Source organism: Puntigrus tetrazona, chromosome 11 (assembly GCF_018831695.1).
Source record: "Puntigrus tetrazona isolate hp1 chromosome 11, ASM1883169v1, whole genome shotgun sequence".
Lineage (NCBI taxonomy): Eukaryota > Metazoa > Chordata > Actinopteri > Cypriniformes > Cyprinidae > Puntigrus > Puntigrus tetrazona.
The window spans coordinates 9764832-9780793 of NC_056709.1; the positions used below are offsets into that span (position 1 = coordinate 9764832).

At 36.1% G+C, this 15962-nt stretch overlaps 1 protein-coding gene across 6 annotated transcripts; it reads left to right on the forward strand.

Annotated features, from left to right (window-relative positions):
- The first annotated feature begins 337 nt into the window (after positions 1 to 337).
- phka2 (phosphorylase kinase, alpha 2 (liver)) lies at positions 338 to 15908 on the forward strand. 6 transcript variants are annotated; one of them, XM_043252265.1, is made up of 32 exons: positions 338 to 1003; positions 1796 to 1954; positions 2381 to 2428; positions 2539 to 2707; positions 3601 to 3683; positions 3764 to 3844; positions 3917 to 4015; positions 4224 to 4370; positions 4456 to 4509; positions 4606 to 4728; positions 4815 to 4910; positions 5658 to 5765; positions 5978 to 6056; positions 6662 to 6796; positions 6944 to 7053; positions 7175 to 7319; positions 7409 to 7487; positions 7591 to 7721; positions 8567 to 8737; positions 8802 to 8902; positions 8988 to 9121; positions 9224 to 9380; positions 10166 to 10245; positions 10372 to 10450; positions 10535 to 10664; positions 10751 to 10852; positions 11842 to 11960; positions 12087 to 12110; positions 12427 to 12480; positions 12911 to 13138; positions 14112 to 14312; positions 14717 to 15908. In XM_043252265.1, exons 1-32 carry the CDS (start codon positions 926 to 928, stop codon positions 14888 to 14890), a joined length of 3678 nt encoding a protein of 1225 aa, XP_043108200.1. In that variant the 5' UTR covers positions 338 to 925; the 3' UTR covers positions 14891 to 15908. The 6 variants fall into 6 exon arrangements, with proteins under 6 accessions (XP_043108200.1, XP_043108202.1, XP_043108201.1 ...); XM_043252270.1 differs by lacking the exon at positions 338 to 1003 and having other exon boundaries at positions 1871 to 1954; positions 2539 to 2547; positions 2624 to 2707; XM_043252267.1 differs by lacking the exon at positions 12427 to 12480.
- Positions 15909 to 15962: the final 54 nt, after the last annotated feature.

A 15962-nucleotide genomic window follows, 5' to 3' on the forward strand; every position in this document is an offset into this window, starting at 1 on the left:
CTATAGGGGCTAGGGTCACTAAATGCAAATGGATTTTTTTTGGACATTGGATTGGTCTGTGAGTCAAAATAAGGTCAATGTAAGTCTACGGAAGTTGAAGGAAATACACAAATTAGAAATGTGTGGCACTTTTGTTGTCAGATTAAAAGTATGTATACTTTTATATAATTGAACAATGTTGACAGTGGCCTCGTAAAACCAGAGAGAAACTTTACTTTTGACTTTCAGTGTCAATGCCCCTAATGTACTCCAAATCACTCGTCGTGAACCAATCAAAAGACGAGCTTCTACGTGAAAACAAATCGCGTTTGTTCCAGAGCGCATACCGTAGGCGGACTCCAATGACAAACGGATAACCTACATGGATTATTTTTTAAACGAGACGTTTTAATTAACGTTTCAGTAGCGTTTAGCACGATTAATAGACGTGAATTGTTAGAAAAAAACATTCAAATCCTAGACCAGCTCTTGAGAAAGGAAATGCTTGTTTAAAATAACTATAAATCTTCCGTTACTCCCTGGATGCTGGCGAAGTATTACCGTACTTCCGGGTTTTCCTGTCACTCAAACAGCCGTACGTCATCATGTGGGCGGGCTTTCGTTTGCTGTCAACATCGGAATTCATACGGGATGTGCAACGCTTAATAAACATACAGAGCTTTAATACAGATCCTTAAAATGGTAGAAGGACGTTTATTGACTTTGAATGGCCTGTTTGTTTGGTGGGCCCGTTTATTTTAATCGTTTCATTATTTAGTAAATGAATGGACAACATTGCGGACCGACATGACTTGGCTAGCCGTCATGAATCACTAGGTTACAGTAAAGACCTGGTTGCATGCGCTCTTCTAATCGACCAGGAAGCAGAAGGTTTCTGTTTCGTGTCTTCTTAAATTCTATATCAAGACCATAAATAGATGACAGCATGAGGAGCCGCAGTAATTCAGGAGTGAGATTGGATGGATTTGCCAGACTTGTCCAAGAAACAATTTTATGCCACCAGGTTTGTTCAAAACATGATCGAGAATTCTATTCTATTCTATTCTATTCTATTCTATTCTAGTCTAGTCTACTGTGTTACATCATGCTGTTTTCTTTTACTCCATTATTTCTGTTCTGCTCCGTTATATATTCTGTTTTATTTAGCTGCATGCATTATTCTGTTTGAATGTACTATATAATTCTTTACTATTCTGTTTTAACCCATTGTTCTAATCAGTATCGTATACACTGATATTGTTATCTATTCTAATAATTCCGTATTACGGTAAATTGTAATTCTAATGTGTTCTGCAAATCTGTTCTAAACGATCTATATTGTTCATAATGAATTATTAAAATGCACACAAAAAAAATAGAGAGAGAGAGAGAGAAAAAGGAAAAAGAAAAATCCAGCTCAAATAAAAACATAGGCTTTTGTCTACAGTAGTTTCTTGTGGTTGAGATTCTTCTGCCCCACTGGGGCCATTTTGACAGGAGAAATCTAAAAATAAATAAGGTTTGAACAAAGGTCACCTTTAAATAACCCGTGAGTGAGGAAAATATTTGTATTATCTGCAGCATGTAAATTCCTTTAAAATCAAAGCTTATGCTTTATGCACAGCACAAGAAACTGTATAAGTAATAATAAATGACTAAATGTATTATTTATTTGTATGAGTAAATAGCATGTTACTTTTGTTTAAAATGTCTAACATGTAAGTGTTATGAGAGTTAGCATAGCAAGTCAGATCAAGCTTGTATTTAAATGGTGTATATCTGAATTAATAAAGATTGGTTTGACCTCTCCGTACAGAATCCGGTGACAGGTCTGCTGCCAGCTAGCGAGCAGCAGAAGGATGCCTGGGTCAGAGATAACGTTTACAGCATCTTGGCAGTGTGGGGACTTGGCATGGCTTACCGCAAGAATGCAGACCGTGATGAGGACAAAGCTAAAGCTTACGAGCTTGAACAGGTGACTGAAACCTCAAAACATGACCACCTGTTGCGGCATTGTTCGGTAGCACATTGTCGTTGAGTACTGTAACAGGTTGATGGATGCTTTCACCAAAAAAAAAAGGAATTTTCTAAATAATTATTTTGTGTTTGAATATATTTTAAAATGTAATTTATTCCTGTGAAATCTGAATTCTCACCAGCCATTACTCCTATAAAAAACAAACAAAATTAAAATAAATTAATAATAATATCATTACAAAGGACTTTCTGTAAATTTGGATCAGTTTGAGACATCCTTGTTAAATAAAAATATTTATTTCTTTGTATGCGTATAAAATATATAAAAAAAAAAAAAGAAAATTGACATTTATCCAGAATATTGTGCTGCTTGTTTATTTCCAGAAATCTGTACTTGTACTATTAAGAGCTTTTTTTTCCCCAGAGTGTGGTGAAACTAATGCAGGGGCTCCTGCAGTGTATGATGAGACAGGTGAGATGGCATTAAACTCTATGGTCTCGCTCGTTTGTTATTCTAAACCCATCTGTTGAGCTCATGTGAACACACACAGCCTGGCTGAGCATCCGCGTATGTTACTGCAGGTGGAAAAGGTAGAGAAGTTCAAACACACACAGAGCACAAAGGACTGCCTGCATGCCAAATATCACACTCCTTCCTGTGCCACAGTGGTTGGAGATGATCAGTGGGGGCACCTGCAGGTTGATGCCACATCATTGTACCTGCTCACATTGGCTCAGATGACCGCCTCAGGTAAGGACAACAACCTGTGGAATGGATTTATCCAGAAATATATATAGAGAGAGAGAGAGAGAGAGAGAGACAGCAAATACATTTCTGCTGAGGAAAGTCGTAAAGTTAACATGAAAATGAAAATCTTAGCTTTGTTTTATGATTTATGCAGGTAGTTTCTGGGATTTCCCATTCTAGAGCACATTATGTGTAAATATTTTTATATATTCATGTATAAAATTATGTGTAGTGTTTAGTGCTGTCAAACAATTAAGTGCGCTTAATCGTATCCAAAATAAAAGTTTTTCTTTTACATAATATGTGTGTTTACATTTATTATTTGTATATAAATACATAAATGTTTATATATGTCGTTTATATATTAAATATATATAAATAATATGAAATATAAGACAATAAATATGTATATATTTGTAAAATGTAAATCTTTTTAAATATATACTGTATGTGTGTGAATTTTTATATATACATAAATACACACACAGTACATGTACATGACGATAAATAAACACAATTATTCATTTGACAGCACTAGTAGTCAATTATAAAATAGTCAATTTCTTCAAAATTACTTCTCATTTAAAGTTATATATGTGGTAAAAACAAATAGTGTAACTTTTTTTTACTTGCACTTATAGCCAGGTCTTCAAGCATCTTTAGCAAAGTTTGGCAATTCTATTCCACAGAATTCTACTGATTTGCCCTAAAAACTAGAGCAGAATATGTGAAAATAGATTCACAGAGATTGTGTATGGATTTGCCACAAAGCAAACAAACAAACTTTGAATAGGTTTTTCAATTTAGCCTCCATTGTTTGGGTTGTGCTTTTTGTTGTGTTGTGGGGTTTCCTATTTTCAGCAACCTTTTTCATTGTCGCTGAAATTCTTTTTCAGGTCTTCGTATCATATCTAACTTAGACGAGGTGGCGTTTATCCAGAACCTTGTGTTCTACATCGAGGCAGCATACAAAGTGGCTGTGAGTTTTCATTGGTTTATCAGCTTCTTCTTAGATAATAGAGTTACTGAACGGACATTACAGTTCACGCTCCTCTGCAGGATTATGGGATGTGGGAGAGAGGAGACAAAACCAATCAAGGAATTCCTGAACTGAACGGCAGCTCTGTCGGAATGGCTAAGGTAGGAAAGTCATCTGGTTTCATCTCTCTGCTCATTCAGAAACTGAGTTTTGTTTGCCGTTCATGTTTTTAGGCAGCTTTGGAGGCCATCGATGAGCTTGACTTGTTTGGAGCTCATGGAGGCCCAAAATCAGTGATTCATGTTCTCCCAGATGAAGTAGAACATTGTCAGGTAAATTAATAAGTTAAATGTGGTTCTTAGTTGGTTATTATTTTGATGACTTTCTCAAAAGCATAATTAGCACCAATGGTATACACTGTACTTATGCTTACAAAGGTTTTGGGAGATGTAACTCAGGTTTATTATTTAGTATTTTTTAAGGGGTTTTTTTCTCCCAGTCAATGAAAGTCAAACATCTTGTTTCTCGTTACGTTTCTAGTCTATCTTGTGCTCCATGCTTCCTCGAGCTTCCACCTCTAAAGAGATAGATGCCGGCCTGCTCTCTGTCATCTCCTTTCCTGCGTTTGCAGTGGAGGACGCAGATCTGGTCAACATCACCAAGGGTGAAATCATCACCAAGCTGCAGGTACTGGGCCGCTGAGGAAAAGGCTGTGCTTTCAAATGCAGTTGCTACTTTTATAATGATCTTAAGCAGTTGTCAATCATTTTAGGGACGTTACGGCTGTTGTCGATTTATCAGAGATGGATACAGGACCCCAAAAGAGGTAACCAAACATTTGTTTTTTTTTACGCAAAGCAAGAATTTTGTGGCTAATTTTTTCATCGTGTTACTGCATTCTGTGTTTTTACGGTTGCGCTAGGACCCCACTCGCCTTCACTATGATCCTGCTGAGCTGAAGCTCTTTGAGAACATCGAATGTGAGTGGCCAGTGTTTTGGACTTACCTTATACTCGATGGCATCTTCAATGAAGACCATGAGCAGGTACAAACAGTATTGTACTTGGCGGCAGTAACTCTTAGGAAAAAGAAATAACTCCCACTCATGACTGGCAGGGTGTCATTCCTTAGGTGCAGGAATACAGGGAGGCTCTTGATGGAGTTTTGATGAGAGGCAAACACGGGATTCGTCTGGTGCCTGAACTATACGCCGTACCCGCTGACAAAGTGAGTTTTATATTCTGATCAATAACATTTACAGTTCACCAATGTTTAATTCTCATCTGCAACAAATGATTGTTTATCATCCTGAATCAGCATGCACATTTATTACTTCAAATAAGATTTTTTTTCTTCAAATAAGACACTAAATAAAATGAATACAATTATTAATGATTAATTAATCATTAGTTATTCCATAAGAACCCATAAGACATCCTCTAAGCACAAATTAAGATAATGTTTATGAATTCTGAGAGCTATCTGACTCTCCACAGACAGCAACGCAACTGAAATGATGCAGGTCCAGAAATGTAGTAAATACGTCAGTAAAACTGTCCATATGACATCAGTAGCTCAACTTCAGTTTTGTGATGCTAAAATGCTTTTTTCGCAAAGAAAGCAAAAATAAAATAATTTGGTCAATCATTCTCCTCCCTCGACTTACGTCTTCCGCCATTTTGGAGGGTATCGCAACGCGCTCTTTCCCCTGGGCGTAAACGATTTCAGTTGTGTTGCAGTCTGGAGGGTCAGATGGTTCTCCGATTTCACCAAGTAAAATCTTAATTTGTGTTCTGAAGATGAACGAAGGACATGTGGGTGAGTAATTAAGGACATTGTTTTCATTTTGGGGCGAACTAACCCTTTAATTTAAGTTGAATTAGTGTTTGGACTCTGCTCAGTAACTATGACACAAACAATCCTGGGTAAAATGTTTTGATCTCTTGCTCATCTGTGTGTTTATTTCTTGTTCAGGTTGAAGAGGAGTACGGAAATCCTCACTCCGTGGAGCGGGTGGCCTCTGGCCAGCTACCACACATGTGGGGCCAGTCTCTGTATATCCTGGGCTGCCTGTTGGCAGAGGTACTAAAGTCTGAATCCACTTCCATATTAAACATGTTATACTGTGTATAATCAGATATGATGTCAGGTGGCGAAGCGCTACCTTTGGTGTCTTTGTTGATTAAGTGCAGATGTGAAATGTCAAAACGGAGTAGTCCCAGTGTTTCTTAGGCAATCCTGTGTGTTTTGCTCCTTTGTTTTATGATGTCTGACAAATGATTCATTTTAATTAGGGATTTCTGGCCCCTGGAGAAATTGATCCTCTAAACAGGCGATTTTCTAAAGAATTCAAGCCAGATGTTGTTGTGCAAGGTTTGTGAATGTTATTGCTTTAGTCGTTGGTTTTTTATAAGAAATATAGACAGTCAGACAGTACCTATATAAGGCACAGACTTATGTGTATCGTTATATTGTGTTACTGTTTCTCAAATTTTATGCAGAGAGTATATGTTTTGGTCAAACTCAGGCACTTATGCTCTTTCAGTTACTTTATAACTTGCACAATAGTTTTACAACCGCATTAGCAAGATATAACGCACTGAGAGTTATTACAGGTAAAGGGAAAAGGTTGCTCTTTAAGGGAAATAACTTGTGTGTTTTGAAAAAATTGGGCTAAAGAAAGAATAAACTGAATATATACTTCAGACTAAAAATGTATAGCATGAACTATATAGTAAGATTTCTATCTATAGAAGGTGTAAGTTTAACATTGTTTTAATATTTAATATTTGATATTAGGGGATATAAAAATTCAACGCATAGTAGGAATGAATCAGCTGGTTTTGTTGGGCTGAAGTCCATTTAAGGAGCAGATTCAATTCATTACTTGAAGCTCAATTTAGAAATAGATTTTGACACGATAATTTGTTAACAGAGAAGCCTGACCTTTTGCCAGCAACTCTATTTGTTCTGTTTAGTGAGTGTAGTGGCTGAGTCAGTGCAGATCCAGCAGCTGCTGAAGGACCAAGGGATTGAGGTCCAGACCATCTCTGACGTTTCGCCCATCCGAGTCATGCCAGCTCGGATCCTGAGCCACATTTACGTGAAACTGGGTAAGTGTTCAGATCCACCATGACTACTAGGACAGAGCCAGACAGCGTAAACAAAGGCTACATCTGTAAAACTGCATTTAGAAGAAGGACTTGATGATTGTGGGATACGAAAAAATGAATTCAAACTATTTATTTTTCTTTGCTTAGGTAACTGTAAAAAACTGAATCTGAGTGGGCGACCATACAGGCACATCGGTGTCTTGGGAACTTCAAAGTTTTACGAGATCAGAAATGGTACTTACACATTCACTCCACAGGTAAATAAAATCGATCTCACGCCGAAGTCTTTTATGGTAGAAGACCTACTCTGCAAAAAATGTATGTTCTCTATATACTGTAAAGTTTAACAGATATTATAACAGTATATTTCTCCCATAGTTCATTGACCAGCATCACTTCTACTTGGCTTTGGATAACCAGATGATTGTGGAGATGTTGCGAACAGAGCTTGCTTATCTTTCGTCCTGCTGGCGGATGACTGGAAGACCTACTCTCACATTTCCTATCACACAGAGCATGCTGGGTAAAGCTTCTAGCTTCTAGCTCGAGGGAAGGTATTGCAAAATGCACAAATGAATAATAACAGTTTCTTTGTTTCTATAACTGGGCCAGTTGAGGATGGTGACAGTATTGACCCCTGTATCCTCTCCACCCTCCGGAAGCTTCAAGATGGCTACTTTGCGGGTGCAAGGCAAGGAAAATTGTGACGATAACAATGAAAAGAGCTATATACAGTATGGTGTTTGTGGCACAAATACGGTTGATTTGATATTGCAAGTCTCTTTGCTGTTTAGGGTGCAGATGGCAAACCTCTCTACGTTCCTCACAACCTCCTTCCACACCCAACTCAGCTTCTTGGATGCCGACTCTGAAGAGAATCTGCTGGAGGAAGAGGAGGAAGAAGAGGAAGAATTTGGGCCCTCAGGTATCCATAATGACTTGCATACAGCTGCTTTGAAAAACATCTCTCCACCCAAAAGACATGTATTCATACCATGCTAAAGAGTTTTTTAGACCAGATTAAGTGTTGATGGTTGATTTATGCTGGTTAATGTCGGTCAAGCTGATAGACCAGAATGGTCTTTCTTAGGGTACCATATCAGCAGAGTTACTAAACTAAACTGTTAAAATAAATCTGAATTAAAATGTGAATATTAGCTGACACTTAAACTTAAAAAATGTGAATAAAAATTGGCACTGGCAACTAGAATAAAATAAGTTGAATCTGAAGTAATGAATGTAAAACTGAAATAAAAAATAAAATAAATATAAATTTTAAAAACACAAAACTAATAAAAATGACAAAATCATAAAATTAAAGTTAGAGTTAATAATAAAATATAAAACAGCTCATTCAAAATACTTCAATAACAAAATAAACAATTCTAGATTAACAATGTGTTAGTTATCTACTAATTTAAAAATGTGTTTACATTTAAATCACCTAAAGTCAATTCATCTTTAAAAACATGTTTAGTTTAATAGCACTATAAAATGTAATATTTAACAAATCTCCATGCGATTATCCATTTTTAATATTGTACTGTATTATTGTGATGTACATTATTTTCATATTATTTCATATTTTATTATATTAAAATGGTGTCAAATTGTACTAATCATTATCATCCAGAATTTAAATATCTGCACATGTCTGTTTCTGATCTTTTTGGTTAAGCTAGTTAATAAGTCTACTGGGGACATCAGCATCCAAAAAGCAACAACTCCACATAAACTAAAAAAAATAAGTGTTGGTTTGTTTTCCCACAGGAGGTTCAGGAAACATGTTTGACCAGTATCTCACAGATCTATTGCACAGCACTGCTCCAAAATGCCATCTGCCGCCCATCCAGAGGGGCCAGCACCACGTTTTCAGTGCTGAACACACCACCAGGGACATCCTTTCTTTCATGGCCCAAGTTCAGGGCCATAACATGCCCAGTAAGCCATTCAAATAGTGTATTTAATGTTTTTTTAGAGTATGGCTCATTCTGTTTTTTTTCAGAGCCGTCCATGTATTTGCCTGTTGTCCCCATCATGAGCAAACACAGGAAGTCTCTGAACCTTCTGGAAGTCCCTCAGCACAATGTTTCTCATCACACCAAGGCAAGTCTACACACTTAATCATAAAGTGTAAAAAATTGAATAAATGGGCAATGGTTTTGATTCACGTCTGTTTTTGTCACACCAGGCAGATAGTGTTGACCTGCACTTGCCACGTGATTCTCATGGGAACACAGACTTTGCCTCTCTGGTCAATCAGCTGAAGCATTGTCCATCCCTTCAGGACCAGGCAGATATCCTCTATGTGCTCTATGCTATGAAGTGAGAATGTTTGTTGACTGGGCATATACATTAACATTTGTAATTTAAAGTCTAAACTCAGTCATTAAATCTTTCTCCTCCTGGTGTTTGTGTGTGTATTAGAGGGCCAGATTGGATAGTAAATCTGTCAGAACACGGAGAGGCTTCTGTTCGCTCTCTGCTGGAGGAGCTGTATGTTCGGGCAGGAGCGTGTAAGGAATGGGGCCTCATCCGCTACATTTCAGGAATCCTGAAGAAGAGGGTGGAAGTCCTTGCTGAGGTGAGACCCTATTCCTGTAAATGCTTGTTCATTTTTTTTTTATTGAATAAACTTGCATATTAAACCTTTTTAAACTTAAATGTTTGTTATATTATCATTCAAAAGCGTGGAGTCAGATTTTAGTAGAATATTTGAATTCACTTTAGTCCCTTTAACACATTCTGTTGACTATAACATTGCATATGCATGTCTCCTAACTTCAACTATAGTGCTAGTAGACTATTAGTACACTGGTAGGGTTAGAGTTGTTCTTTCAAAGTTACCTACAGTCAGTAGAATGTCTGAGATAATCACAATTAACGCTTATTAAAAGATAGTCTACTGACACGCTAAGGAAAGTTAGTTGATAAGTAGGTGCAAAGTTATTTATTGTCAACAGAATGTTCAAAAGGGACCATCAAAAAAAAGTGTTACCAAATATTTTAGTCTGTTATACTCATTATATACTCTGTCCTTCAGAGGTCAAGAAACATTTCTTATTACTATTAATTTTACAACAGTTAGGCTACTTAATACTTTTTTGTGGACACCTTTTTTAAGGATTGTTAGATTAAATTAACGTTTTAAAAAAAAAAAAGTACTTAACAATAGAACTTTTTTAAACAGAAATCTTTATATAGCAATTCGTCAAAAACTTGGAAATGTTTAAAAAAAATTACACTTTTACTCCTAAATAAAGAAAATAGTTTTTAAAATATACATTATTTGATTCATAGAGATTATAATGGTATAAATATAAAATCTTCAGCAATTGTGCTTCTAATATTTTCACTCATTTTTTGTAGGCTTGCACAGATCTGATCTCCCATCATAAACAGCTGACCGTGGGTCTTCCTCCTGAACCCAGAGAGAAGGTCATCACTGTGTGAGTCTCATGGTCATTTTAGATTAAATATATATTTTTTACATTAACTGCTTTTTCTTTTTTTTTTTAAATAAAGGCAATCATTTTAATGTTTTCCTTTTACTCAACCATTTCTTTTATTTTTAGTCCTCTTCCTCCTGAAGAACTGATTAGCTTGATTTATGAGGCCAGTGGTCAAGACATCAGCATTGCTGTCCTCACACAGGTAGTTCTAATTTTAAGACTGCGAGTGATGTTGCCGTCTTTCAATTTTTTAAATTAAATTCGCTCATTAAACTTCCGAACTCAGGAGATCATGGTGTATCTAGCCATGTATGTGCGCTCTCAGCCGTCTCTGTTTGGAGACATGCTGCGTCTGCGCATCGGGCTCATCATGCAAGTGATGGCTACAGAACTTGCCCGCAGTCTGCACTGCTCAGGTACAGCCAATCAAATTTTGGTTCTGCAATGTAAATCTTTATTTTTGTTATAATGTGCAATAAATCTGTCCGTATGACATCAACAGGTGAGGAGGCATCCGAGAGCCTGATGAGCCTCAGTCCTTTTGACATGAAGAATCTCTTACATCACATCCTGAGCGGGAAAGAATTTGGTGTAGAGAGAAGCAGTGAGTATCAATAAACCTTAGTTTTTCTTTCTTTTTTTTAGGTGCCATTTTTCTATAATACTACATTTGCTAGTGCTTTCAAGCGATTGATTGTATTTAATCACATCCAAAATAAAAGTTTTTGTTCACATAATATATGTGTGTGTATACTGTGTATATTTATGAAGTAAATATAAATACAAACCATACTAATAAGCAAAAATGGCTTTAGATAAACTGACAATTGAGCTTCATTGTTTTTTCATTGTTGAAGAGTATTCACTTTTTGGTGTGAAAGGGTTTTTACATTTGCTATAAATAGAACTTATATTAAAAACAATCAAGCCCTGCTCATATTTAAAAAGTAAGTCGAAAGTAACGCAAAGGTAATGTCATGCATTACTTTCCATAAAAAGCAACTAAGTAATGTAGTTAGTTACTTTTTTAAGAAGTATCGCAATATTGTAATGCATTACTTTTAAAATTCTCTTTCCCCAACATTCAAGTTTATATCTTGCATTTCTGAGTATACAATTTGCGAGTTTATATCTCATAATGAAAAAAAAAAACAAGAATTGCAAGTGTATTACGCAATTTGGTGTTATAAAGGCACAATTGTGAGTTATAAAGTCAGAATATAAAAACTTGAGGGATACAAACTTGCAGTTAGGAGAAATAAAGAAATAAAGAAAGAAAAACTTGCAGTTACTTTTTTTTTTTTTCTTGCACAGGCAAATTAATGGCAAATTATCATACATTGTTCAGTTTTTCATTAATAGAAAGTATTTATATGAAATGGAAATCTTTGTAAAAAAAATTATTTATTAGAATTTATAAAATGTATTTACATTTATTTAATTTATTTAACTTCTGATCCAATTAATACAGCCTAGCTAAACAGCTTCACGAGTATTATTTATTATTTCATTTAAAAAGAGGTATGATGTAGCTATTCTTGTGATCTTCTTGTTTGGTCTGTTTTTCAATAATCGCTCTGTATTGTGTGAAAGTGCGTCCGATTCAGTCTTCTGCCACCAGTCCTGCCATCTCCATCCATGAACTAGGCCACACGGGGGCCACAAAGACAGAGCGCACAGGAATCAGAAAACTCAAGACTGAAATCAAACAGGTGGAGTGAAAGATGAGACATGAGATGTTTTTGTGTTTTGTAAATCGTGATGTATTTACACTGTGGTTTAAGATAGATTTCCTGCCCACTGTACTTTGAATGACTTTTATATTATTTTGTTTTCAGCTCGATGACTCCAGACCCATAAGTGTGGGTTGAGTTTGTAATTTTAGCATGCTGTGGTAATTCCCGTAGAGTAGCTTTTTTGTACAGAACCCATTCTGTCTAGAGGTCACAGCACATTCGTCAAGGCCATGCAACCAGTATTAGCATGACGGTTCTGAGTGATATTCAGTTTGCTCATATCATACGCATCTTTTTTGGTCATATAAAGCTTTTTTTTTTTTAACGTGAAGGTGTTAGCTTGTCATGTTAATGTTTCTCTGTATAATTGATGTTCATCAGAAATGCTTTTCATTTGTATGTCCATTTTATGTGTTTGTATGCTCTGCTTCTATTCTCATAGATATTTACCAGCAGTCATTCCATCAGCAGTAATTTCACATCCCCTCGTTCCACGGTAACTTGCAGAAAAGCCTACTGTACCAAAACCCTCTCCACTAACACTTGCTCTCCACTGTCGAATACTCTCTTTTCAGTCAGGTCAGACAATTAAAAATCATTTTAACTTGGAGGGGTGAATTCTGTTAATTGGTTCTGAATGAATGTAAACTGAATCTAATGAATTTTTTAGTGCCTCACATTAGTTGACTGATTTGAAATGGGACAAACTTCCAGCCAATTAACATTGTCGGTCTTGTCTTCTTGTGGTCATTTCACTCTCTTAGCATGGGCTGACATTGTAACATTTTAGCTATGTTTGTCATAGTTTCTGTTTCCTAAACCTGAAGCATGTTCTTAAGTGTGTTGTATGTGCTGATTAGTGGCACAAATGTTTGACCTCATATCTTTGTGATGTACTGACGATGCGAATGCGTGCGTGTCTGTAGCGATGCAGCAGCCCTTCCACTCCCAGCGGGATGCTGTCTCCGACCGGGACAGGAGACCCACACCTGCAGTGGGAGGAGCGCCAAGGCCAGTGGCTGAGGAGACGCAGACTGGACGGGGCCATAAACAGGGTTCCCATGGGCTTCTACCAGAAAGTCTGGAAGATTCTCCAGAAATGTCATGGCCTCTCCATCGCCGGATATGTCTTGCCTTCCTCCACCACCCGTGAGGTACATCCACCTACACTCACATATAGTGTACATATATATGTATATGTACAACAGCTAAAAATATTTGGGTCAACAAGAATGCATTCAATTGATAAAAAGTAACAGTATTTCACATTGTTACAAAAAAAAAACTTTTTGAACTCTCTATTCATTGGATTTTTAAGCTTTGCAATCACAGGAAAAAAAAAAAAAAAAAAAAAAAAAATATATATATATATATATATATATATATATATATATATATATATATATATATATATATTCAAATTGTATATATTCAAATAAAAAGCAGTTTTTTATACTGAAATTGTATAATTGTTTCACAATATTACAGTATTTTTTTTTTTTTTACTATATTGTCATCAAATAAATGCAGCCTTGGTTTAAAGAAAAATCTAACCTACTCATTTTAAACTGTTATATATATAAATATGTGGAGGGCCGGTGTCCTGCAGAGTTTAGCTTGCCTAAACAACCCTGCCTGAACGTTTGAAGTATACCTAGTAAATTTTGATTAGCTGCTTCAGGTGTGTTTGATTAGGGTCGGAGTTAAACTCTGCAGGAAACCGGCCCTCCTGGACTGAACTTGTTGACCCCTGCAGTATACTATACCATACTGTATTACATTAAACCCTAAAGTGATAGTTCGACATTTTTTTTATTAATTACTCATGTCTTTCCAAACCCATTAGACCTTCTTTAATTTTCAGAAGTTAAGATATTCTTGATCAAATCGGAGAACTTTCTGACCCTCCATAGACAGCAATGCAACTGACTAGTTTTAGACCCAGAAAGGTAGTAAGGACATTACTCAAATAGTCCATGTACCATCAGTGGTTCAACCGTAATTTTATGAAACTACAAAAATACTTTTTGTGTGCAAAGAAAACAAAAAATAACCTTATTTAGCAATTTCTTCTCATATTCCTTTAAATACCCATAACCTTGTGCTGTTTTCTGTGTGTTATTGTAGATGACAGAAGGAGAAATCAAGTTTGCAGTGCACGTGGAGTCTGTACTGAATCATGTCCCTCAGCCTGAGTACAGACAGCTGCTGGTGGAGGCCATTATGGTGCTGACCCTTGTAGCTGACATGGAGATTCCCAGTATTGGGGGAATTATTCACATTGACCGCATTGTTCACATGGCCAATGATCTCTTTCAACAGGATCAGGTATCATCATGCATATGCTGTTATATATAATCATATGATGTACAGTTGATATGCTCACATGCACACACCTACTTGTTCTTGATTAGTATGGTTTTTGACATTTTAAGCATGATGGTAATGTCATCAAAACTTTGTAGTGCTATCGAACGATTCGTCACGATTAACTAATATGAAATTCCAGGGGTGCCAATAATTCCAGCCCGCCATGCATTGGAGAAAAACGATATTTCGGATGTGATTAATCACGATTAATAATTTGACAGCACTAGAAATAACACAAATAGAATTACGGTAATTATGTACTAATGAAAAAGCTTAAACATCTTAACTTCAAAGTGTGCCTGTTTTGTGTAGATGCCAGCGTTGCACATCTGGACACTGTGTCTCATGTGTTTTTATTTCAGAGATCCAGCGGGGCCAGTGAGTATTTCTTGGAGAAAGATCCTGCCACAGGAATCTGTAACTTCTTTTTTGATAGTGCTCCTAGTGGCAGCTATGGCACTATGACTTATCTTTCCAAGGCTGTGGTCACATATGTTCAAGACTTCCTGCCAAGCAGCAGCTGTCTAATGCAGTAACGACAGCGGTTCCCAGGAAACCGGTGACCTTTAGGACAGATCTGTGACTGGTTTTATTAAATCTAACAGTAAAAAAAAAAAAAAAATCAGTTGACCTCAGTTCAGTAGCAAAGGACAAGCATCAGCAGGGAAGCCACTAAAATACACCACAGGATAAGTTGTGAAGCTAACAGACTGCAGGAAATGGACCACTGTGCCGTTCTGTGTTTTTAAGTACAATTATAATTTACGAACTGCGAAATGAACTAATATAAAATAATATGATAATATATATTTAATTTCAACATAAATTATTTTAATGATCTGTTTAGGTTGGTTAACTCGTTTAAATGATTTATAATTTTATGTTCATAGAAATATGTTTATTTTATTTAAATTGGTGCTTCAATTGTGTGTCTATAGGGCACTTGTACCATGTCTCTAGTTAAACAAAACACTGTGTTATATTACTGTAAGCTTTGAGACCTAATATCTATCTATACATTGTTATGACATTATAAAACTACCCTGAAATGTGTTATTTAACAGGTGCTTCTTATTCAAAGAAACATAAAATACAAAATGTAACGCCTCGCAAAAATCAGATGTAAAATTAATTCATAATCTGTTTTCTTGCACGCAAACATGCATCATTCTAACTCATGGCAAAGACAAGCATGTGCAGTTTTATACACTGGCAAATCATGCGTTTGAATCATTTTTAGTGATTTTATGTTCAGGTGAAAAACTGTTGATATTAGAGTTCCGTTAATGAAGAACATCAATAGAACTTAGCTCGACTAAGTTAGAGAAAATGTTTTACTTTTTGTTATAGGTTTCAACCTAAGACACCTGAAGAGCAAAAGGGCATCTGGACACTGACAGGAGACATGTCAAAAGTGTGCCAGTTTTATTTTGTCCTGTTGTTTCTCATGTTTACGACAAATTACAGCTTTTGAAGGAAAGTACTGTATTTTAGCCTCCATTAAGCATTTGTATGACCACAGACAAATAAAATGTAATTACTACATCTAATTAATCACAACTTTTCATGGCCGTATTTTTCTGTTGTTGTTTTTAATGTTTTTACTGT